The sequence below is a fragment of the Abramis brama genome, assembly GCF_963993115.1.
Source record: "Abramis brama genome assembly, chromosome: 6".
NCBI classification, from domain to species: Eukaryota; Metazoa; Chordata; class Actinopteri; order Cypriniformes; family Leuciscidae; genus Abramis; species Abramis brama.
This window is the reverse complement of record NC_139968.1, coordinates 40,190,931-40,218,208: the sequence shown is the minus strand read 5'-3', so window position 1 is coordinate 40,218,208 and position 27,278 is coordinate 40,190,931. Positions and strand designations below refer to the sequence as shown.

The window sequence follows — 27,278 nt, the reverse complement described above, 5'->3', positions numbered from 1 at the left end:
TCTACTATTCATTTCCTTCTCTCTGGGCCTCGTAGTGTTTTTGCGTAGCGCGTCTGTGTTGCACGTCACCACGTATGCTCACTATTGGTCGACGCTTGTCATGTGTGTGATGCGTGATGACATGCAACACAGACAGACCTTATAACCTAACCATTGTCTGCCTAATAAAACCCCCCGTTTCTATACTGGAAATAAATTAACAGCCCAGCCACTCACGGCCAGTCCACAGTTCGAAATCACAGCAAGGAAATCACCGCCGTATCTGTCTCTTCGTTCCTTGTGACGATGCAGGGTATCTCGCGCCTCCCGGTCGACAGCGTGAGAGACGATTTGAATGCTTATATCTCCTAAATGTGAATTTTGTCATTGTTTTGGAGCACACCAGCTTATTCATAACCTTAAGGCTAACATATTCATACTGAAAGATACAAAACTTAAGTTTTGATTTCAGGGTGCTGACTTGTTGCCTCGCAGCCCTATCAGGCTATGGCTCTGCAGGCATGAAGGTACGTCTCAAAACTGATTTCAGATACTCTTCTGAGGCAGCGTAACAGTTAATGATCTACAACAAAACAGAGCGAGCTTTAGTGAAAACTATGAGAATATTCAATGACTATACAATAGTCTCATTAGAAATGACATCATAAGTAGAAATTGTTGATCAAAATTTTACATTTACACACAACCTGACGACCAGCCGCAACTATCAGACGCCATCTTTATTTTTCAAGCTCAACTGTCACAGAATGGAAAGCAAAGGATTGTGGGATATTAAAGGCAGAGAAGGATACATCTATGCTGCCTTCAAAAATCGATCAGATGAAGGTTTGTCAGGAGACAATGAGTCCGGCAGCATTTATTTAGCTTTCGGACGCAGTCGTACACTCGTTATTGTGGTGCATTATGGGATTGAGTGCACTCAATAACGTCCACTATGGTGTCGGACACCACTACAAATGGCTGGTCCCTCAAATTATGGCCTATTTAAGGGTCTAGTGGCGATTTCGGATGCAGTCCATGCATGTTTTATTACATTTATTATGTTGAGTGCCTCCTGGAGGAATACTAAATATATATTCAGCAGAGAGCAACATGTACATCTTTACATTATTTAAACCATCATTTGTAAATGTACATTTTTGTTAAGATCATTATTCTTTTTCAGAAATATATTATATTTTTTTTAATTTACTATTAAATTGTAATTTGCTTACTCTGCACACTATTTTTTATTATCAATGTACTGTCTATTTTTTTCAATAGAATTATACCATTGCGTTATATATATGGGTATGTTTATATATATATATATGGGGATGATTATGAGGCCATGATGGACAGAGGCCACTGGGCAAATTTGCTACTCTTCCGAAAGACATCCTGTCCACAAGTGCACATAATTGTTTTGATAGATGTATGATCAAGTGGCGTTGATGAGCTTGAAGATCGATGTATGAAAGAACAAATGGAAAGAGAAAGCGCAATGGCTCTCTATGAAGCATATCCTAACTTCATTCAAGTCGCTTATAACTGCTGTTTCTGTCTCTATTTTTCTTGACAATAATAGCGTTGATTTTACAACCGTTTCTTTAAGATCACAAAAAAAACTAACTTTCCTGTGTCAGCCGTTACAGAGAATGTGAATGTTATGTCACGCATTTCACTCCGCATTGCATTTCGGGAAGGAGCCGCCATCTTGGCAGGATACGCTATCCGTTGCCATGGTTACTTCGACAGTGAGACCAGAGAAATAGTGGCAGAGAGAGAGAGAGCAGTTTGATATTTGTTGGCTTTTTTGCAATATGGAGCAGTTTCTGTGGAATAAATGGAGAAAGAAGAATTGAAAGGAATGGGGCTCTATCGGGAGAGACTAATCGTCGGGAGGATGCCCTAAATAACACCGCCAGGCAGCTTTATTTATCCAGTGCAGGTCAAAAATACAAGAGATTGCACCGCGCTCATTCATCTCTACAGAAAGTGACTGCGGAATACCCAAATGTTGATAATAACTGCGAAACGACAGCGAAGAGTCCGCAGACGCACATCAGCAACATGGATCAGTCAGTGTTGAGGTCACAGAGTAAAACACAAGGAGTGACCGTGACCAGGTTCAGCTGAGTGATAAAACCAACTGTCAAACTGAATTTATAGTTAAAGGAACTTGAAAATCTATGCATATTGAATGAATAGCGTAGTTGAGATATGCATATCTTAAATGAAGGTGATGTTAAACGTTTGATTAAGACATAAAAGAGAAATTGTCATTAAAATGTTTATTATAGATAAAATGAACATGGTCATGTGCTTGTTAATTCTTAATAGAATTGAAAACAAAGAATTATGTTTACAAGGTGTTCCTTTAGGACAATGAAAAGAGAAGTTAAAGATTTTTTTAACATGTTATGGGTTGAAAGTGTTAAGGCCATTGCACACTGAGTCCGAAATTTTCGTATGCGTTTTTTCGTGTTCGTCAGCAGTAAAATTCGTCACGCACAGAAACCTTGCACACTGAGTCCGATGCGTATTTATTAAACCTTTGCGGAAAAAAACGCAAAAAATACTAAATGGATTCGTCAAGCAGTGAGGATGAATTTTTTGCCCTCTTTCTTCTTAAAAAGAGAAAAAGAAAGAGGAAATATTGGGTCCATCCAATCCTGAGATAGCGCCGAGAGGAAGGAGAGTTTCACCTCCTTATCAAGGAGTTGCGAAATTATCCCAAACGATTCAAAATTTACCTCAGAATGTCAGTGGAACAGTTTGATGCTTTGCTAGCGATACTGGAGCCACATATTAAAAAGAAGACCACCAATTTCCGTGAACCAATCGATCTTGAACAGAAACTGGCAGTATGTCTATGGACGGACACACACACACACACACACACACACACACGCGCGGCCGGCAGAAGCGCTGGGCAGACAGAACAGCTGTATACAGGTTATATTTTATTCAGTGTCTTTGTAATCCGCATTTTGTTTTTCATACAGTACTTGTGCTGCGAGACAAAGTGTATCAACTTGTCAGACGTCATTCTGGATTTTGTCGTTCGCTTGTACGGTGGCTCTGAATTTTCAAAAAAACTCACAAAACACTGGCTGTGGATGCGAAAAACGCAGAAAATCGAACCCAATCCGAATTTTTTTTTTTACGGACGAAAGTTTCGTAGACAGTGTGCAAGCGTGATTGACATAACGTGAGGTCGAATTTTTTTTTTAACGTGCGAAAATTTCGGATGCGAATTTCGGACTCAGTGTGCAATGGCCATTATCTGTTGAAAGTGAGATCATGGACTTACAGGAAGTTGAGGCCTACTGGAGCTCAAAGTGACAAACTGACGATGAACGGAGTGTGAATTAATCAGCAAGAAAAGTGCTAGACGGTCACATGCTTTAACACTGAATGAATAGGCAGTTATTTTAAGTGATTGTAGAGTTTCCCCTCCCTTTACTACAGAGCAGCTTCACATCAACGCATCTGTCATTTCACTGAAACCGATGAAGATGTTTTGGACTGTTTTGCTCTGCTTGTGTTTCTGGCGTCTGGATGGTGAGTTTAAATGTGTTTTTATGACTTCAGTTGTTTCTCTTCTGGTACCAAGAGTTTGCAGATTTTCTCTCAGATCTATTGGTCAATGTAGATAAAGCATTAATTGTTGGAGATTTTAACATACACGTAGATAATTCAAATGATGCATTAGGAGCTGCGTTTATAGATTTATTAAATTCCTTTGGGGTCAAGCAAAACGTCACCGGACCAACTCATCGTCTTAATCACACACTCGATTTAATTATATCATATGGAACCGATCCAACTGATATAGATATCATTCCACAAAGTGATGATGTCACTGACCATTACTTGGTAACTTGCATATTACGTACTGCTGTAATATGTCATGCGGCGCCGCGTTATCGACCAGGCAGAACAATCCTTCCATCCACCATAGATAATTTCTCAAATTGCTTATCTAATCTGTCTCAGCTGCTGCCTGAACCCAAACAAACAGATGAACTAGAAGAACTAACTAGCACTATGAGCACCATTCTCTCTAGAACATTGGATGTTGTTGCACCCATTAAATTAAAAAAGGTCAGAGAGAAAATTAAAGCACCATGGTACAATAATACTACGCATGTTCTAAAGAGAGAAACCCGTAATTTAGAGCGTAAATGGAAACAAACTAATTTAGAGGTCTTTAGAATCGCGTGGAAAGACAGTATGTCACGTTATAAAAAGGCCCTAAAAGCGGCCAGGGCTGAGCACCTCCGCAAACTAATAGAAAACAACCAAAACAATCCTAGGTTTTTATTTAACACCGTGGCTAGACTAACAAATAAACAGACGTCACCCGAACAAAATATCCAGTTACAGTTTAGTAGTAATGATTTCATTAACTTCTTCACTGAGAAAATAGAAAACATCAGAACCACAATTGTAAACGTTCAATCCTCAATCGCGCCTTATAATTCAGCCTCAATTATCACCCCGCAAGAACAATTACAGTGCTTTACAACTATAGAACAAAAAGAGTTAAATAAACTTATCACTTCATTTAAAACAACAACATGTTTATTAGATCCCATACCAACTAAACTACTGAAAGAAGTGTTACCTATAGTGGAAGAGCCTCTCCTCAATATTATTAACTCGTCTTTATCTTTAGGTCATGTTCCAAGAACATTTAAACTGGCAGTTATAAAACCTCTCATTAAGAAACCACAATTAGATCAAGTAATCTAGCAAATTATAGACCCATTTCAAATCTACCTTTTATGTCTAAAATACTAGAAAAAGTTGTGTCCACTCAACTGGGCTCTTTCTTGCAAGAAAATGATATCTATGAAAAGTTTCAGTCAGGATTCAGGCCGCATCATAGCACTGAAACTGTGCTCGTTAAAATCACAAATGATTTACTCTTAGCTTCTGACCAAGGCTGTATCTCAATACTAGTTTTACTTGATCTAAGTGCTGCGTTCGATACTATAGATCACACAATACTCTTAAATCGACTACAAAATTATACTGGTGTTCAAGGACAAGCATTAAGCTGGTTTAGATCATACTTATCTGACCGCTACCATTTTGTCTATTTAAATGGAGAAAAATCGACCATAACTCCAGTAAACTATGGAGTGCCGCAGGGATCTGTGTTAGGCCCTTTATTATTCTCAATATATATGATGCCACTTGGAAATATTATAAGGAAACATGGAATTAGTTTCCATTGTTATGCTGATGACACTCAAATATATATTTCATCACGGCCGGATGAAAACCCTGAATTATACAAATTGACAGAGTGTGCTAAAGATATAAAAGATTGGATGACGCGTAATTTTCTTTTATTAAATCCAGACAAGACAGAGGTAATACTTATCGGTTAAAAAAAACGCCCACAGAACCTCTCACAATACAACTTTGACATCGCAGGATGTCCTGTTACTTTATCCTCTACAGTAAAAGACCTGGGTGTTATACTCGATTGTAACCTGTCTTTTGAAAATCATATTTCGTATGTTACAAAAACAGCCTTTTTCCACCTTAGAAACATTGCTAAGCCACGTAATATCCTATCAGTTTCTGATGCAGAAAAGTTAGTTCATGCATTCATGACCTCGAGACTAGATTATTGTAATGCTTTATTAGCCGGTTGTCCTGCATCCTCTATAAACAAGCTACAGTTAGTCCAAAATGCAGCTGCTAGAGTTCTTAATAGATCAAGAAAATATGATCATATAACACCGATTTTATCATCACTTCCTTGGCTACCTATAATGTTCCGTATTAATTATAAGGTATTGCTACTGACTTATAAAGCCCTAAACGGCTTAGCTCCAGTCTATTTAACGGATCTTCTATCACCCTATAATCCATCGCGCTCTTTAAGATCAATAAATTCGAGGCTTTTGGTCATACTTAGGATATCCAGATCCACCAAAGGAGGGAGAGCATTTTCACATTTGGCTCCGAAACTCTGGAATAGTCTTCCTGATACTGTTCGTTGCTCGGACTCGCTCTCCCAGTTTAAAACTAGATTAAAGACGCATCTTTTCGGCCAGGCATTCATATAATATTGTTAATCTCACAGTTCAAACTACAATCCGGCCTCTAGTTCATAAATGCCAGAGGAGAGCTGGCACCCGACTGAGCCTGGGTTCTCCCAAGGTTTTTTTTTTCTCCATTAGGTCACCTGATGGAGTTTTAGGACACCATTAGGTCACTTGATGGAGTTTTTTCGGTTCCTTGCCACTGTTGCCTTTGGCTTGCTCAGTTGGGGATATTTTGGGGATATTTAATTTTATTCTATCAATCAATAAATTCCACTAGAAACAAACCTTGTTGTATTATTTTATTTTAATACTGTGAAGCTGCTTTGATACAATCTGTATTGTGAAAAGCGCTATACAAATATACTTGATTTGATTTTGATTTGATATCTGGTCATCTGGTCTTAACTGTAAATTCTCCTATAGTTAATGGTGGAGAGTGTGCGGGCAATCACTCTCCGGTGACATCCCTGACTAATCAACAAGGAAGGAAGGAAGATTTGATTTATTTTTTGGTTAGGGCTGTCTGGTTAGAAGAGTTTGAGAGAATTGAGGAAGTGATACTTTGGGTTGCGCTTTTAAGCGAAGTTTAAGACACCAGGACCGAGGTGTAATTGTGCACCTATGACTACAGGTGTTTAGAGTTTGATCCACTCCGAATAGGCGAGGAAAGACAATGGGATAAATATCACAGTTCAGACAATCTGAGTGTTTTCAGACATTTTAAAAGTTACTATTGTGTTCAGTGAACCGATGAAGAGAATTTTTCTAAAAATAGAGAATGTAAGTGACTGCAAAATGGTCATGTCACTTTAAATGTGTTCTGAGCATGTTGCGTGCTTACGCAGTTAGGGGTGTAAAAACGCAAAGTAGTCAGATCACCAGAGAGAAGCGAAGATTCATGTTCCTCCATAGTACATGAAGATAATGTGAAGTTTTACTGTGAATTGTGCCTTGATTTTACTCAATTACAACTAAGTCCCTTTGGTAAAGCGGAGCGAGTTTCACGGTGCTAACATACGCAGCGAAAGTTTAATGTGCTCCTCGCGGGGCGGAATAAAGAAGAACCCGTCAGAAACTCTCTGTGTCCCGTTGATGGATGCCAAAGGGCAGCTACAGAGACACAAAGACTGAAGCTGGATCATCAAACTGGATCTCTGACCATCACAAACACCAGAACTGAACATGCTGGAGATTATGAACTACAGACCAATACTTTTATCAGGCCTTCATTTTGTCTCACTCTCTGGTGAGTTAAAAATCAGTTTCACCTGTTTTATTTATTATAGCTTTAAAGATAATCTAAAGAAGTAACTTAATTATCATATGGATTTTTTTTTATTCTTAAAATGACTAGTAAGCCTACTTTTTACATTTAGAGCTTTTACACTAAAAACACAGGGTTAAAAACAACCCAATTTGGCTTGTTTTTATCCCAGTAAATATTAGGACAGAACACATGTTGGGTTAATTTTACCCAGCATAATGGGTTGATTTTTTTTTCTTTCTAGAATACTAACTTATTTTATTCTTCATACATGAATTAGTGTTTACAGATTAACTTAAATCATCTAAACTTTTGTAAAATACTCCACACAACCACTGGTTTGCATGATAACTTGTTAACGCCATTTGCATGATATTATATTACGCAGGAACCGCTAACTTCAGATGCGGTGTCTGACTCCATAACCTGCCCATAAACTAACACTAAACAGCTGGAGGAGATATTTTATCATTCAAAGTATTTATATTTAATATCTCTCAGAATGAAATCATTTATTTTATGCAAGGATGCAAAAGACTGATGAAACACTTGTTTAGGTTGCATCTCTGTATTCTTTGCATAAAATTAAATGATTTACAGAACAGTAACGATTTTATATTTAAAATAAAATGTACACAAACCTGTATTTTACCGTTGAAATGCACCAATTCAGTGTCACTGAGAACTGCTCTCTCCTGAAGAGGATGCAAAAAGCCCTCAATAAATAACTCACAGTGACAGTTGACCCAGGAGCTGGGTAACACACACACACACACACACACACACACACACAAAAAAAACACTGAAAAATCCAACCCCCCAAAAAATGACCCAAAAAGACTCAACTCAGCGTAGGCTTGAAAAAATAACCCAGGATTTTTTTTTTTTTACTTTCTATATCAGAAACTTGGTTGCTCTCGATGTTTCTTCCTCGTCTGCTTGAATATCTTCATTCATCCTAATTTATTCTCATGTTTTCCAGCTCGTTTGCCTATCATCAGGAAATTACAGAACACCATACAGATTGTGGACAAGAAATGCTGTGATAGACAATGTTACATTAAAGTAAATATATTGAATAATATTTAGAAAAGAGACTAAAGCCAGTTGAACTAGAGGAGCAAATGAGAAAGAAACCCCCACCAGTATCTTGCAGAAAACACTAGAAGGAGCGTCTGTAAACAGCAAAACCTGATCTGTGTATTGAACCAAACACGGAATGATGATTTTGAGTGTGACCTTGGTACCAGATAGTCTCAGTAAGCTTGTATTATGATTTACACATTTAAGCATGTTCAGACCTTTGGAAAACTCTTGAAAACGCTAGTATGGATGGAGATACATTATCAAGCCTGTTTATTTCTGCTTGATTTACACTGGTTTGGACTTAAACTTTGTTCACTGCTTGTGTGTTTTGCCTTGCTTCAGAGAAGCTGTTTGCTGATCGCCTGAACTTTGTCTTTTCCTGGTTTTGAGTTTTCATTCAGGGCCAGAATTAATTTGAAAATGTAGGATCAGCAAAAGCTTGTTGATTTTCGTGATGTAAAAGAGGATGGACGTGCGAGTGTAAACTGTGTGAGAGGTTGGGGGAGGATTCACACACAACTAGATAAATATCTCAGTTCAGTCTTTCAGAGCAATCTGAGTGTTTCAGACATTAAGAGTTACTATCGTGGGCTTTTCAGTGAACCGATGAAGAAAATGTTCCTCAAATTAGTTTTGCTCTGTTTGTGTTTGTGGCGTCTGGATGGTGAGTTTTAAATGTGTTTTTCTGGTTTCAGTTGTTTCTGTTCTGATGTGATAAATTACTGGTTAAATTAGTCAGAAATTCTTAACATTCATTGTTTTCACTGTTATTATCATATAAAAACAAATAATGTGTGATTTTGCTGAGAGAAAACACTCTTATTTGAGATTAAAGTTTAATGCAGTTATTGATTATATAAAACTGTTTAACTATTTCTCATTTTCATTTCTCATCTTTTGTCTTTGAACTGCTGCAGAATATTAATCACTTCACATTTACATGATTAAAAGTATTTTAGTGAAGCTTCATCAAACCAACATCAAGTGATTTTAAAGCTTTAATCTGTGAAAAACTCTGTTCTTCAGGAGTGTCTGGTGAAGATGTGTTTGTGAAGGATGGATATTCAGTCTCTCTAAACACTTCTCTTACTGAAATGAAGGATGATGATCTGATTCTGTGGAGGTTTGGAGATGAAAACACTGTAATAGCTGAAATCAATAAACGGGCCGACAGAATCACTGTATATGATGATGTTCTTGATGGGAGATTCAGAGACAGACTGAAGCTGGACAATCAAACTGGATCTCTGATCATCACAAACACCACAGCTGATCATGATGGATATTATAAACTACAGATCAACAGTGAGATCAAGAGGAGGTTTCAGACCTCTATGTCTACAGTGAGTAAACCTTTTGAGTGATGCGGTCCCACATTTGGGATTTGAAGTGTTCAGTGATGTCACATAACTGTCAGATTCAAACTCTTCAGACAATTTACACTGCGGCGCAAACAAACATGAGGAAGCCATCTCACATTTTAAATCTCTCTCTCTCTCTCTCTCTCTCTCTCTCTCTCTCTCTCTCTCTCTCTCTCTCTCTCTATATATATATATATATATATATATATATATCACCTACCTCAAATAATCTGTAAAATGTAAAAAAAAAAAAAAGAAAAAAAAGAAAAAGAGGAACAAATCTTTTTGCAAATAATATTTTTACAGGACATCCAGATAACCATATGTTCAATACATTCATTCATAATATGCATGCATTCCTGTGCATATGAATATGAATCAAGTAAATAAACCTATATGTCAATTCTAAACGGCTTTTTTTTTGTAGTTTTCTGTAGTTTATAATCTCTTTTTTATTGTTGTTTGCATTCACTCATGTATCTAATCATCAGACCAAGTCTGCAAAACTGCAAGCACATCATACGCTTTACACTCAGTTTGAAATTGAAAAACAAACTTTTTGCAAAACATGTATATATATTTACATATACGTATTTATGAATGTATGTACAGTATGTGTGTGTGTGTTTGTGTATATTCTACATATACACACACACACACACACACACTCACACACTCACTCACACACACACACACACACACACACAGCGCCTTGACTTGGCTTGTATGTATATTCAGTGTGTGTGTGTGTATATACTAGTGATGGGGACGAGACCGCCTATGCCGAGTCCGAGTCAAGACCGAGTCTTTGAAGGGTCGAGTCCGAGTCGAGACCGAGTCCGTTGGTTTTCAAATTCAGTCGAGTCCGAGTCAAGACCGAGTCTTTGAAGGGTCGAGTCCGAGTCGAGACCGAGTCCGTTGGTTAACATGGGAGGATTTGAACTTGAAACACGGAGTGTACTGACGCCTTTCCGTGGTTAAAACAACATTCCTTCTTATGTTTGTTCATGTTTATTTGAGGCTATAAATTAACTAGAAGGAAGAGATGATCGGTTCACGAGCAGCTTTAACTGATGCTCTACAGCGATCTGTCACTACACATTTAAGAGCCACAAAACGGTATTTATTGTTTAAATTTCTTTTAAAAAATGACCAAATTTGAAAGGCGAGACTTTGTTTAATATGTTTAATATCAAAAGTAACCGAAAAGTAACCTGGTCTGTCCTGTCTGTCAGCGTGTTGTCAGTCTCCTCTCTGCTCCGCGATGTATTTTTCACTGCGTGAGAACATGGTGTGGCGTGAGAACGGTGTAGCTTGTCGGACATAGCGACAGTAACTAAGGGGGGCGGGTCTTTGCGAACAGTCAATTACAATTTTCTAGTGGTATGTATTCTAGTGGACTAGTGATGGGACGAGACCGCCTATGCCGAGTCCGAGTCAAGACCGAGTCTTTGAAGGGTCGAGTCCGAGTCAAGACCGAGTCTTTGTAAGAACAAGTCCGAGTCGAGTCCGAGAAAGCAGAAATCGGTCTCGAGACCGGACTCGAGTACTACATCACTAGTATATACTGTATATATATATATATATATATATATATATATATATATATATATATATATATTGAATGTACATCAATATCAGTGTTAATTTTGGCAGCCATTTTTGATTTAGTCTTAGTCTTCATCTTCAGATGAAAATGCTTAGGCCTATTGGTCTTAGTCGCATTTTAGTCATTTTGTCTTTCATAGTTTTAGTCTAGTAAGGTCCTGGTCAGAGCCTGTGCGTGCACCTGAGACCTGCTGTCAGACTCTCTAAAATGGAGAGTTTGCTCATAGGGTCGCAAGACGACGTAAAATACATGCATCTGATGAGTTTTATCGAGTTGATGTCAATAGCGCGCTCTCTATAGGCATTTTCATATTTTGCCGCTATGTGAAAAAATCCAGAAAAATGCGCCGACACGTTTGTCGACCCCAGAGGATTAACTTTAGCCTAACCATAAATTGTGATTAAAATATATATGATCACTCACATCAAGACGCCGCTGCGGTGGTGGAGTCCATGCAGGAGTAGCAGCGTTTGGCACTGCGTGCTGTGTGGAGATTGAGAAGCCCATTTCCACCTCTATTGCGTTGGAGAAGCAATCCCGCGTAAAATGCAAGTTTCACACTCACGGTCTTTCAGGCCAAGTGCATGCAAACACTGGTGCCTAATTTCCAAGTCTGCTGGAAAGCTATGCAGTCCAGCAGTTCTGTTGCAAACAGCAACACTACACCTAGTACCCTCCTGCCCACTGTACAATACAGATAAATCTACGCTAGCTCGTACCAGGGGCGTGGTGAGCTCGTACCAGGGGCGTGGTGAGCTGGAACCTGCTTACATCACCTGCCACCGCTTACGTCACTTGCCACCGCAACATCCAATAGGAAAATTCAACTGCAGTAGCCACCGTTCAACCTGAAGAGGGCAGCACTCAGACGTTTTTACACCATATATTGTAAAATTAAAACACTTTATACCCAAATGTCAAAAAAGTTACTTGAATCAATGAACAGCACTAATAAAGCCCCATTCTTACAGATCATTAACTAAAAAAAGTTGGTTTAGGGTTTAGTTAAGGGACAATATTTGCCCCCTTTAATCGATTTTTCCAGTTAATTTTTATATTTATAAGTAACTTTATAAAATTAATAATGCTTTAAATTAAACAATGTTCAATAAATATGCAATGATGGTAAAAACGGAGTGATACTTTTAAATATTAAATTAAAATCGCCAGTAGGTGGCGGTAAGTCACTGTCTTTATGAGTGAGTTATCGAGTCATTCATTCATTCAGTAACGAAGCAAGTTACTATATTTATGAACGGGCCATTGAATCTAACGATTCGTTCAAAGCCACAGATTCGTTCACGAGACCGGGTAGAAAACGTGTTCTTTTAACAGAAAAGCACTGACTGGGGGTTTAAATTATTAAAATCTGGCAACCGTAAACCTGAACGCTCGTAAAAAACAGTCAATGTGTTGTCGTCTCCTTTATTTGACACAAACAAGTGATTTTAGACAAGTTTAAAAAAAAATGTTTAAACACATTTCAGTCTCGTCTTTTTCGTCAACGATATTGCATGTGTTGATATAGTCACAGTTATCGTTTAATGACGTGTCGTCTCTCATCGTCTTGTCTTAGTCAGGAAAAAAAAAGGTCGTCGACTCGTCAACGAACATTTTTCGTCATAGTTTTCGTTGACGAAATTAACACTGCACAATATAGATTGTTTCACAGCAGCTTCACAATAGAAACAAATTCAAAACAAATTCTCCTGTAAAGCAGCTCTAACAAGCCAATAGAGTGATTATTCAGGTCAAGTCACTTCAGTGTTGACTCAGTTTAGTTCAATAACTGTAACATTCATCAGAATGCATACATACATGTACATGTGACAAACTCCTGTACACTCACTGCACATGAATAAGCAAAAGACAGTAGAGTAGAGTAGTGTTTTACATTTGTCACATCTGTGTGTGGTTTGGTGTGTATGCGGCTAATCATTTGATGTTTGTGTGTAGAGTTACTACGCAAAAACACAATTTTTGAAAGAGTATATTTTGCAAGAGCTGTCTGATGTTTTGCATGTTAGGTGCGTGTTTTGTAGTTTTGTGTGAGTTTCCAAAAAGCTTGAGCCATGGTTTCAGAAATTGTGTGTAAGCAATTTGAAAAACTATTATACTATCGTCAGTCGTTTAACATTTAAAATATTAATATTAATTTAGCTACTTCTTACCTCTTTTTCAAGTGAAGCATTGCACTGGAATATTTATTGTGAAAGGTGCTGTAAACGTATTTTGAATTACTTGATTATTTTTGGCATCTGGTTGTTAAGTTTTAAATGTGTTTTAATAATTAGTTATGACTTTAGTTGTTTCTGCATCAGATTCACTGTTTGTTTCTCTAAATGTTGGATCTATAAAACACTGAAGCTCAAACAGCATTAGTTTCAGTGTGACGTGATTCTCGTCTGAAGTAAAAGTGTTTTCAGTGTTTGATGTTGTGTGGATCAGACCCACTTCATCAGTAAATGAGTTTTATTCAAAATCATCTCAAAGATATAATTATTAATCGGTTTTGTAGTTTGGAAATGTATTTCAAATGTAAATTTCAAAGTGTTTATATTAGTAATCCATCATAAAGTTATTTAAAAATTTATTATTTAAACAGAAGAATCTTGCTGTGTTTGTACTTCAGGAGAGCTTGTTGATGGAGACAGGGCAGTGTCCGTGAAGGAGGGAGATTCCATCACTCTAAACTCTGGTCTTACTGATATGGAGGATGTTAGTGTGATTCAGTGGAGGTTTAAAAACAATTTAATAGCAGAAATCAAAAAATGGCCCTACATAATCACTGTATATGATGATGTTCTTGATGGGAGATTCAGAGACAGACTGAAGCTGGACAATCAAACTGGATCTCTGACCATCACAAACACCACAACTGAACATGAAGGAGTTTATAAACTACTGATCGACTTTATGAAGATTGATTTCTATCTCTATCTCATTGGTGAGTTAAAAAAAAAAAACATTTACACCTGTTTTTTATGACAAATTTTAAATTAATTCATACACCATTTTGATTATTTTTGTTATTTTAGGATAGTTTAAATTTAAGCTATTTAATGTAATAAACCATTTGTGACAAACCCTGTTTCTGTTTCTGTTTTTTTTTTTTTTTTTTTCTGTCTGTTTGATGATACAGTTGAAATATCCGTGAAGGAGGGAGATTCAGTCACTCTAAACTCTGGTCTTACTGAAATGAAGGATGATGATGTGCTGGTTTGGAAATGAAAACACTTTCATAGCAGAAATCAATAAACGGTTCGACAGAATCACTGTATATGATGATGTTCTTGATGGGAGATTCAGAGACAGACTGAAGCTGGACAATCAAACTGGATCTCTGACCATCACAAACACCACAACTGGACATACTGTTTCGAATGCGCATGCGTCGCGTCTGAACGCGTTGTTGTCTTTGGAGCTCCATCGATTGATTTATAATTCTTGATTTCTCTTTAAACTCACTTACAACGAACATTTTCTATTTTTCCTCACCTCATAGTTACAACGCGGACTGTTGAGCAGACGCGTCTCAAGCCTATTAGTGATCCAACGTCGGATACTCTTATAGGTTACTCCTGTAGATCACGGCTGAACGCGTCTTCTCCACACTCACTTACAAACAAACATTTTTTCGCCTATCGTGCGTCTACTCTACACCTGTACCACTAAAAAGACGGATTATATCCAAGACTTCAGTCATAAATTAGTATTAATATTGATAGCATCACTGGTAGCGTCGTTGCTAACTTAACTTACTGTCCATCTGTTAAAATGGCGAATATATCAGATGTAAGTAGTCTACCTTTTGGTGCAGGTGAGGACACATTTGAGCTACACGCGTTGCAGTCTGAGCTGGAAGCTGTTGAGAAACAGATCCACAACCTTTTAGTGAGAAAAGCCGAGCTGATAGACCGGCGGTTAGCTCTTGAAACATCACGCGCCGATGCACACAAATCAGTGATCAACGTTACTAACCCGCTGACTCCGACCTCGTCTACTCCGTGCGTTACTCAGCATCGGTCACGAGCGTCGAGGCCGCGATCAGCTATGGTCTCGTTTACGCCGGCTCCAACATGCCACCACGAAGCCTGGATATTTCCGCAGCGGAAGACGCGAGTCAGGTCTAGACCAAGAAAACTCTCTCCGACCCTCCCGGTTTTCGAGATATCCACACAAAACCGCTTCTCCCCTCTTCGCGAAACAGAACGCGATGCTGTGATCATCGGTGATTCCATCGTTCGACACGTACAAGCTACGTTAAATAAAAGTAAGGTGCATAGTCACTGCTTTCCTGGTGCTCGTGTTTCTGAAATCGCTGCTCACGTTCCCGAGATTCTGAACGAGCGCGTCGGAACTGTGGTCCTGCACGCGGGAGGGGCCGACATCAGGCTGCGACAGACAGAGGTTCTGAAGAAAGACTTCAGGAATCTGATCGATACGGTACGCAGCACATCGCCTGATATAACGATCATTGTGTCAGGACCGCTTCCCACGTACCGACTAGGTCATGAAAAGTTTAGTAGATTATTCGCGCTAAATGAATGGTTAATGTCATGGTGCAATGAGCAGAAACTGCTCTTTGTAAATAATTGGAATCTGTTTTGGGAGCGTCCTAGGCTTTACCGTGCTGATGGCTTACACCCAAGCAGATTCGGATCGGATCTTCTGTCAGATAACATCTCCAAAATGTTAAATACCTTTTGACTAGTAACCAAAAGTTCAAATCATAGTCTCTGCTGCACCAAATTAACTGATATAAATAGTGTAGAACATTGCATAGAAACTGTGTCTATTCCTCGTTTAGTGCGATCAAATAATAAATCTACTGCAGGATCTAGAAAAAATCTAATTGTTATTAAACCAGAAAATGTTGCTATTAGTAACCAAAAACAATTTCTAAAGCTAGGTCTTCTAAACATTAGATCACTCACACCTAAGGCAGTTATTGTAAATGAAATAGTCACGGATAATAGCTTCGATGTACTTTGCCTTACTGAAACTTGGCTTAAACCTAATGATTATTTCGGTCTAAATGAGTCTACTCCATCAGGATACTCCTATAAGCACGAACCCCGTCTGATTGGTCGTGGCGGCGGTGTTGCAGCGGTCTATAGAGATATTCTCAATGTTACTCAGAAAACGGGTTATAAGTTTATTTCGTTTGAAATACTTGTACTAAATGTTACGCTCTTAGATGTTAGAAAAAAATCCATATTATCTCTAGCCTTGGCTACCGTATATAGACCGCCTGGGCCTTACGCTGATTTCCTAAAAGAGTTTGCAGATTTTCTCTCCGATCTATTGGACAATGTAGATAAAGCATTAATTGTTGGAGATTTTGACATACACGTAGATAATCCAAATGATGCGTTAGGGGCTGCGTTTATAGATTTATTAAATTCCTTTGGGGTCAAACAAAACGTCACCGGACCAACTCATCGTCTTAATCACACACTCGATTTAATTATATCATATGGAACCGATCCAACCGATATAGATATCATTCCACAAAGTGATGATGTCACTGACCATTACTTGGTAACTTGCATATTACGTACTGCTGTAATATGTCATGCGGCGCCGCGTTTTCGACCAGGCAGAACAATCCTTCCATCCACCATAGATAATTTCTCGAGTTGCTTGTCTGATCTGTCTCAGCTGCTGCCTGAACCCAAACAAACAGATGAACTAGAAGAACTAACTAGCACTATGAGCACCATTCTCTCTAGAACATTGGATGTTGTTGCACCCGTTAGATTAAAAAAGGTCACAGAGAAAATTAAAGCACCATGGTACAATAATACTACGCATGTTCTAAAGAGAGAAACCCGTAATTTAGAGCGTAAATGGAAACAAACTAATTTAGAGGTCTTTAGAATCACGTGGAAAGACAGTATGTCACGTTATAAAAAGGCCCTAAAAGCGGCCAGGGCTGAGCATCTCCGCAAACTAATAGAAAACAACCAAAACAATCCTAGGTTTTTATTTAACACCGTGGCTAGACTAACAAATAAACAGACGTCACCCGAACAAAATATCCCGTTACAGTTTAGTAGTAATGATTTCATGAACTTCTTCACTGAGAAAATAGAAAACATCAGAACCACAATTGTAAACGTTCAATCCTCAATCGCACCTTATAATTCAGCCTCAATTATCCCCCCGCAAGAACAATTACAGTGCTTTACAACTATAGAACAAAAAGAGTTAAATAAACTTATCACTTCATTTAAAACAACAACATGTTTATTAGATCCTATACCAACTAAACTACTGAAGGAAGTGTTACCTGTAGTGGAAGAGCCTCTCCTCAATATTATTAACTCGTCTTTATCTTTAGGTCATGTTCCAAGAACATTTAAACTGGCAGTGATAAAACCTCTCATTAAGAAACCACAATTAGACCCGCATAATCTAGCAAATTATAGACCCATTTCAAATCTACCTTTTATGTCTAAAATACTAGAAAAAGTTGTGTCCACTCAACTGGGCTCTTTCTTGCAAGAAAATGATATCTATGAAAAGTTTCAGTCAGGATTCAGGCCGCATCATAGCACTGAAACTGCGCTCGTTAAAATCACAAATGATTTACTCTTAGCTTCTGACCAAGGCTGCATCTCAATACTAGTTTTACTCGATCTAAGTGCTGCGTTCGATACTATAGATCATACAATACTCTTAGATCGACTACAAAATTATACTGGTGTTCAAGGACAAGCATTAAGCTGGTTTAGATCATACTTATCTGACCGCTACCATTTTGTCTATTTAAATGGAGAAAAATCGATCATAATTCCAGTAAACTATGGAGTGCCGCAGGGATCTGTGTTGGGCCCTCTGTTATTCTCAATATATATGCTGCCACTTGGAAATATTATAAGGAAACATGGAATTAGTTTCCATTGTTATGCTGATGACACTCAAATATATATTTCATCACGGCCGGATGAAAACGCTAAATTATCCAAATTGACAGAGTGTGTTAAAGATATAAAAGATTGGATGACGCGTAATTTTCTATTATTAAATCCAGACAAGACAGAGGTAATACTTATCGGTTCAAAAAAACGCCCACAGAACCTCTCACAATACAACTTTGACATCGTAGGATGTCCTGTTACTTTATCCTCTACAGTAAAAGACCTGGGTGTTATACTCGATTGTAACCTGTCTTTTGAAAATCATATTTCGTATGTTACAAAAACAGCCTTTTTCCACCTTAGAAACATTGCTAAGCTACGTAATATGCTATCAGTTTCTGATGCAGAAAAGTTAGTTCATGCATTCATGACCTCGAGACTAGATTACTGTAATGCTTTATTAGCCGGTTGTCCTGCATCCTCAATAAACAAGCTACAGTTAGTCCAAAATGCAGCCGCTAGAGTTCTTACTAGATCAAGAAAATATGATCATATAACACCGATTTTATCATCACTACATTGGCTACCTATAAAGTTCCGTATTAATTATAAGGTATTGCTACTGACTTATAAAGCCCTAAACGGCTTAGCTCCAGTCTATTTAGCGGATCTTCTATCACCCTATAATCCATCACGCTCTTTAAGATCAATAAATTCAAGGCTTTTGGTCATACCTAGGATATCCAGATCAACCAAAGGAGGGAGAGCATTTTCACATTTGGCTCCAAAACTCTGGAATAGCCTTCCTGATACTGTTCGTTGCTCGGACTCACTCTCCCAGTTTAAAACTAGATTAAAGACGCATCTTTTCAGCCAGGCATTCATATAATATTGTTAATCTCACAGTTTCAAATTACAATCCGGCCTCTAGTTCATAAATGCCAGAGGAGAACTGGCCCCCGACTGAGCCTGGGTTCTCCCAAGGTTTTTTTTTTCTCCATTAGGTCACCTGATGGAGTTTTAGGACACCATTAGGCCGCTTGATGGAGTTTTTTCGGTTCCTTGCCACTGTTGCCTTTGGCTTGCTCAGTTGGGGATATTTTGGGGATATTTAATTTTATTCTATCAATCAATAAATTCCACTAGAAACAAACTTTGTTGTATTATTTTATTTGAATACTGTGAAGCTGCTTTGATACAATCTGTATTGTGAAAAGCGCTATACAAATATACTTGATTTGATTTGATTTGATTTGACTGTATTTTATTATCTGATTTTTACAAGACGATTGACATCAAAATCATTCAGAGTTTCTGTCTATGGTGAGTAGAGATAATTTATCCTGTCCTTCAAATATTCTTCAAATATTTTTTTTGTTGAATCATTTTATAGTTTGAGATGACAGACCATATAAAACTTACTTAACACACTGAACCGAATATAAGATGGTTTATTAGATTTGATCATATTTCTGTTTATTTTTCAGCTCGTCTGCCTGTTCCTGTCATCAGCAGAGACTGTTCATCATCATCATCATCTTCATCATCATCTTGTTCATTGGTGTGTTCATCAGTGTTGAATGTGAGTCATGTGACTCTCTCCTGGTACAAAGGAATCAGTGTATTGTCCAGCATCAGTGTGTGTGATCTCAGCATCAGTCTCTCTCTACCTCTGGAGGTGGAATATCAGGATAAAAACACCTACAGCTGTGTGCTGAACAATCCCATCAGCAACCAGACCACACATCTGGACATCAACACACTCTGTCACACATGTGCAGGTACCACAACACTGATATTAGCATTTATTTATGGAATATATTATTCTGATTGGTCAATCGCTGCATTCACATATTTTCTGATAAAAGTCATTGTCCATAGCAACGCTGTATTTCAGACCACACATTTAGTTTAGGTGCGACTTTCTCTCGTATCACACCACAGACTTGCGCTCTCTTGATTCATATGTGCCGATATAGACCTTATTCACATCAGTGCCATCATTGATTTTTAATGGGAATGAAAGCGAGGCTGAGGGACAGACATACTCTTGACATCTCTTCAGTGGGTTGTACTGTTATTTAATGTGTTTTTGGAATGTTCTGCTAATGAAATACTGCAAAAATATATTTTCAAGAAGTTTCAGTAGACAAAAAACTCCAGACATATACAGCTTTTTACAGCGGATGCCCACCGGAAAGCACGGTAAGTCTATTGCTTCCATACCTGCCATGGCGCTGCTCTGAATAAGGTCTATAGTGGGTGTGGTTTAGTTATTTGGAGAATCTTTAAGCAGTGAAGTGGCCTCTAGATGGGGTCTGGTCATGTGCGATGAAGCACACGGGTAGACAGCATTGTTTTGTCTGATCATTTTTGTACGGCCACGATGACGAGACGCAGATGTAAGCAGTCGGCCATTTTAAGCGCTCATAATCAATCACGTAATCCTTCCAGTAGTGACGGGCGCTTTCTAAACACTCTTTGTGAAGCTTTGAAACCTTTGTGAATCATTTGTTTTGAACCAGTGATTTGGAGCATGTATCAAACTTCTAAAGTCATGTGATTTTAGTAAACGAGGGTTCATTACACGCCATAACTGTTTAGAAATGATTCAAAATTTCTCATGAACCCATGAATGAAGCAGAGTCCATATATAATTTTTACCTAATTTATAATCAATTTGAACTGTTCTTTCTATGACAGGTTCATTGTTGGTCTCTCTAAATGTTGGTTCTATAAAACACTGAAGCTCAAACAGCAACAGCATTAGTTTCAGTGTGACATGATTCTCGTCTGAAGTAAAAGTGTTTTCTGTGTTTGATGTTTTGTGGAGCTCAGACCAACTTCATGAGGAAATCAGAGTTTTATTTAATATGAGATGCAATGATTAATGCCATTTTAACACAATTTTGCTTCTGTTGTGGCTTGTTGATCATATTTGGCATTGTGCAGTATATTATGTGTTGTTGAACATGTTTTCCAGAGTCACTCTTGTTGGTCTTGAGTTTTAGAATTTTGTAACAAAAGTAAAAGACACAGAGACTCCATTATAGGCCTCACAAATACAAAACAATCATTCAGTGCAAGAAACACTGACTCATATCCCATAATACTCACTGACTCAGGTCTAGACCAAGACCCTCTCCGACTCTCCCGGTTTTCGAGTTATCCACACAAAACCGCTTCTCCCCTCTTCGCGAAACAGAACGCGATGCTGTGATCATCGGTGATTCCATCGTTCGACACGTACGCGCTATATTAGGTAAAAATAAGGTGCACAGTCACTGCTTTCCTGGTGCTCGTGTTTCTGAAATCGCTGCTCACGTTCCCGAGATTCTGAACGAAAACGAGCGCGTCGGAACTGTGGTCCTGCACGCGGGAGGGGCCGACATCAGGCTGCGCCAGACGGAGGTTCTGAAGAAAGACTTCAGGAATCTGATCGATACGGTACGCAGCACATCGCCTGATATAACGATCATTGTGTCAGGACCACTTCCCACGTACCATCTAGGACATGACAAGTTTAGTAGATTATTCGCGCTAAATGAATGGTTAACGTCATGGTGCAATGAGCAGAAACTGCTCTTTGTAAATAATTGGAATCTGTTTTGGGAGCGTCCTAGGCTTTTCCGTGCTGATGGCTTACACCCAAACAGATTCGGAGCGGATCTTCTGTCGGATAACATCTCCAAAATGTTAAATACCTTTTGACTAGTAACCAAAAGTCCAAATCATAGTCTCTGCTGCACCAAATTAACTGATATAAATACTAGTGTAGAACATTGCATAGAAATTGTGTCTATTCCTCGTTTAGTGCGATCAAATAATAAATCTACTGCAGGATCTAGGAAAAACTTAGTTGTTATTAAAACAGAAAATGTTTCTATTAGTAAACAAAAACAATTTCTAAAGCTAGGTCTTTTAAACATTAGATCACTCACACATAAGGCAGTTATTGTAAATGAAATAGTCACAGATAATAGCATCGATGTACTTTGCCTTACTGAAACCTGGCTTAAACCAAATGATTATTTCGGTCTAAATGAATCTACTCCATCAGGATACTCCTATAAACATGAGCCCCGTCTGATTGGTCGTGGCGGCGGTATTGCAACAATCTATAGAGAATTTCTTAGTGTTACTCAGAAAACGGGTTACAAGTTTATTTCATTTGAAGTACTTGTACTAAATGTTACGCTCTTAGATGCTAGAAAAACATCCCTATTATCTTTAGCCTTGGCTACCGTATATAGACCGCCAGGGCCTTACGCTGATTTCCTAAAAGAATTTGCAGATTTTCTCTCGGACCTATTGGTCAATGTCGATAAAGCATTAATTGTTGGAGATTTTAACATACACGTAGATAATCCAAATGATGCGTTAGGGGCTGCGTTTATAGATTTATTAAACTCCTTTGGGATTAAGCAAAACGTTTCCGGACCAACTCATCGTTTTAATCATACACTCGATTTAATTATATCACATGGAACCGATCCAACCGATATAGATATCATTCCACAAAGTGATGATGTAACTGACCATTACATGGTAACTTGCATATTACGTACCCCTGTAATATATCATGCTGCGCCGCGTTATCGATTAGGCAGAACAATCCTTCCATCCACCATAGATAATTTTTCAAATTGCTTATCGGATCTGTCTCGGCTGCTGTCTGAACCTAAACAAACAGATGAACTAGAGGAACTAACCAGCACTATGAGCACCATTCTCTCTGGGAAATTGGATATTGTTGCACCTATGAGACTAAAAAAGGTCAGAGAGAAAATTAAAGCACCATGGTACAACAATACTACGCGTGTTCTAAAGAGAGAAACCCGTAATTTAGAGCGTAAATGGAAACAAACTAATTTAGAGGTTTTTAGAATCGCTTGGAAAGACAGTACGTCACGTTATAAAAAGGCCCTAAAAGTAGCCAGGGCTGAGCATCTCCGCAAACTAATAGAAAACAACCAAAACAATCCTAGGTTTTTATTTAACACCGTGGCTAGACTAACAAATAAACAAGCGTCACCTGAACAAAATATTCCGTTACAGTTTAGTAGTAATGATTTCATGAATTTTTTCACTGAAAAAATAGAAAACATCCGAACCACAATTGTAAACGTTCAATCCTCAATCGCGCCTTATAATTCAGCCTCGATTACCCCGCAAGAACAATTACAGTACTTTACAACTATAGAACAAAAAGAGTTAAATAAACGTATCACTTCCTCTAAAACAACAACATGTTTATTAGATCCTATACCAACTAAACTACTGAAAGAAGTGCTACCTATAGTGGAAGAGCCTCTCCTCAATATTATTAACTCATCTTTATCTTTAGGTCATGTTCCAAGAACTTTTAAACTGGCAGTTATAAAACCACTCATTAAGAAACCACAATTAGACCCAAATAACCTAGCAAATTATAGACCCATTTCAAATCTTCCTTTTATTTCTTTACAAGAAAATGACATCTATGAAAAGTTTCAGTCTGGATTCAGACCGCATCATAGCACTGAAACTGCGCTCGTTAAAATCACAAATGATTTACTCTTAGCTTCTGACCAAGGCTGTATCTCAATATTAGTTTTACTTGATCTTAGTGCTGCGTTCGATACTATAGATCACACAATACTCTTAGATCGACTACAAAATTATACTGGTGTTCAAGGACAAGCATTAAGCTGGTTCAGATCATACTTATCTGACCGCTACCATTTTGTCTATTTAAATGGAGAAAAATCGATCATAACTCCAGTAAACTATGGAGTGCCGCAAGGATCTGTGTTAGGCCCTCTATTATTCTCAATATATATGCTGCCACTTGGAAATATTATAAGGAAACATGGAATTAGTTTCCATTGTTATGCTGATGACACTCAAATCTATATTTCATCACGGCCGGATGAAAACGCTAAATTATCCAAATTGACAGAGTGTGTTAAAGATATAAAAGATTGGATGACGCACAATTTTCTTTTATTAAATCCAGACAAGACAGAGGTAATACTTATCGGTTCAAAAAACCGCCCACAAAACCTCTTACAATACAACTTTAACATAGTAGGGTGTCCTGTTACTTTATCCTCTACAGTAAAAGACCTGGGTGTTATATTAGATTGTAACCTGTCTTTTGAAAATCATATTTCATATGTTACAAAAACAGCCTTTTTCCACCTTGGAAACATTGCTAAGCTACGTAATATGCTATCTGTTTCTGATGCAGAAAAGTTAGTTCATGTGTTCATGACCTCGAGACTAGATTACTGTAATGCTTTATTAGCTGGTTGTCCTGCATCCTCAATAAACAAGCTACAGTTAGTCCAAAATGCCGCCGCTAGAGTTCTTACTAGATCAAGAAAATTTGACCATATAACACCAATTTTATCATCACTACATTGGTTACCTATAAAGTTCCGTATTAACTACAAGGTATTGCTACTGACTTATAAAGCCCTAAACGGCCTAGCTCCAGTCTATTTAACGGATCTTCTATCGCCCTATAATCCATCGCGCTCTTTAAGATCACTAAATTCAAGGCTTTTGGTCATACCTAGGATATCCAGATCAACCAAAGGAGGGAGATCATTTTCACATTTAGCTCCAAAACTCTGGAATAGCCTTCCTGATACTGTTCGTTGCTCAGACTCGCTCTCCCAGTTTAAAACTAGACTAAAGACGCATCTCTTCAGCCAGGCATTTATATAATATTTTTAATCATACAGTTAAATCCGGTCTCTACTTCATAAACGCCAGAGGAGAACTGGCCCCCGACTGAGCCTGGGTTCTCCCAAGGTTTTTTTTTCTCCATTAGGTCACCTGATGGAGTTTTTTCGGTTCCTTGCCACTGTTGCCTTTGGCTTGCTCAGTTGGGGATACTTAATTTAATTTAATTAATCAATCAACAATACTATTGATCAGCATTAACAAACGTGGATGTTTTACACTAGAAACAAACACTGATGTACTATTTTATCTAATACTGTGAAGCTGCTTTGATGCAATCTGTATTGTGAAAAGCGCTATATAAATAAAGTTGACTTGACTTGACTTGACATAAATGGCAGTAGCCATCACAGATAGAGCAGACGACAGAAGCAATGACCCTTGGCTGATCAGCTCAGAGCTGACACTGGACTGAATATCCCCGCAGGACACTCGGGGGAGAACCAGTTCGTCCTCCTCAGCCTCCTCTTTTGAGCTGGGGATAGTGTGGTGCTCAGAGTGGCGTCTGTGAAAGATTCTGGACTGAGCTCCAGGGCCGGAGCGGACTTGTAACAAAGGGGTCTGAGTGGATTCTTGTCTGAGCTCTGTGGATTGAGCCGGTATTTGACGGAGAACAGAGGCTGGAGCGGGCCTTGACAGGAACATCATTTTGGACTGGAAAAGATTCATGGACTGAAGCAGACTCGTGGACTGGCATGAAACTGAGGGACTCCTTATTTGAAATGGACCGACTTAGATCTTGATCTCCTAGCCCTTCGGATGGACATGATGGGAAAATCCCCCAATTTAGAAGCAAGCCTAATACTCACTGGAGCCGATCTCTCCAAACTGGGCTTGTCCTGACAAGATGGTGGCTTGGCTCTGATGGTTGTTACCGGTTTGGTGCTGGACAACGAGGACTGATGCATAGGAAGGGATTGGCTACCGGAGAATTGCTGCTTAGCTGCATCATTATTCTTCATCTCACTGACTTCGCCAACCGTAACGGGAGAGCCATAAATCCATAACACCCAGTCTAGATATTGCCTCAGGGAGAGGGTTGGATTTCCTGGTGGTATCAGTTGTAAAAGGTGTAAAAAATCCAATCCAGAACAAATCCATGAGAGATTGGTCTTCCCTGGGTACTAAATGGCAGTACTGGACAAATCCCACCTCATACATCTCAATAATGTGGCCATGATTGATGGAGAACAGAATATCTTCCCATGATTCCATCTCAGCCAATCGGTGGTCCATGCTTGAAGCGAAAACCCCCACAGTGTTCATGTTAATCGGTCTGGCTTTCTGGACACATTTTATTCCACAGAAAGACACTCAGATAAGACACTTCATCATAGTAAACTCAGAAATATTCTCAGATCGCCAAGTCAGGCAAATCTAGTGCTTGCACTGAGAATGAGTGCAGAATCCGGTGCAACCATGACAAGACACAGATATCTAATATTTCACGAGTTCACACTTACATATAATTTGAAGGGGTAAAGTTTAATGCGTATTTGGCGTGCTGCCCGGAGGGAGGGCTCCGAGCTCGGAGTTCGGCCCGAACCCAGAGTACTCCCCCCGTATGTAAGTGTTTAGGACTAGAAGCGTGGAGAAGGGGTGGTGGAGGGATGCTGCAAAACTGTCAATGGAATGGGGGGGTGGCGGGAGGATTCACACACAACCAGATAAATATCTTGGTTCAGTCTTTCAGATCATTCTGAGTAGGGCTGACTTCTAATAGTCGAGGATTCGACGATTCGATTCGGAGAGGTCTGATTCGACTATGAACCTCATAGTCGAATACATGGGCGTCAGTTTGGTTTGAAATGTGCTGGGGACAGAGACGCATTCGCATTTTCAGAAGGGCTGGGTACAAAAAAAATATTTTCCGCTTTCGCGCAGGTCATGTTTTGAAAGACGATGTCCTGTAGCTTACTAATGTAAATAAATAAAAATGTATTCAAAAATCTGCTTCACATTTTCAGCAGGGCTGCGGAGCGGCTGTGGGTTGACTCCACACGGTTCTCATGGGCTTTATATATAGGCTAAGTCCTAACGTGAAAAAAGCTTTACGTGGTTTAATGTACCTAAACAATGATTACCAAATTTCCCTCTCATATTGCTCCTCATAACCACTGAAAATGGTCAAAAAATCGAACCCAGAGTCCAATTATTATGGACGTTATCTGATATTAAGCGTTTCTGCTTCACATTTTCAGCAGGGCAGTGGAGCGGCTGTGAGTTGACTCCACACGGTTCTCATGGGCGTGAAAAAGCTTTACGTGGTTTAATGTACCTAAACAACGATCACCAAATTTCTCTCTCATA

The 27,278-nt window shown here is 38.7% G+C and overlaps 2 protein-coding genes across 2 annotated transcripts in view; both read left to right on the top strand.

The window, feature by feature from the left end:
• Positions 1-27,278, top strand: part of LOC311084222 (uncharacterized protein) — a 316,630-nt gene that overhangs the window by 207,992 nt on the left and 81,360 nt on the right. The window lies entirely within an intron of this gene.
• Positions 8,931-27,278, top strand: part of LOC311085191 (uncharacterized protein) — a gene marked incomplete at its 3' end in the record, with an annotated part of 62,040 nt that continues 43,692 nt past the window's right edge. The window contains exons 1-3 of the mRNA XM_084117625.1: positions 8,931-9,064; positions 14,003-14,317; positions 14,513-14,557. Of these exons, the coding sequence (XP_083973751.1) occupies positions 9,007-9,064; positions 14,003-14,317; positions 14,513-14,557 (418 nt within the window). The 5' untranslated portion in view covers positions 8,931-9,006. The remainder of the gene's footprint in view (positions 9,065-14,002; positions 14,318-14,512; positions 14,558-27,278) is intronic.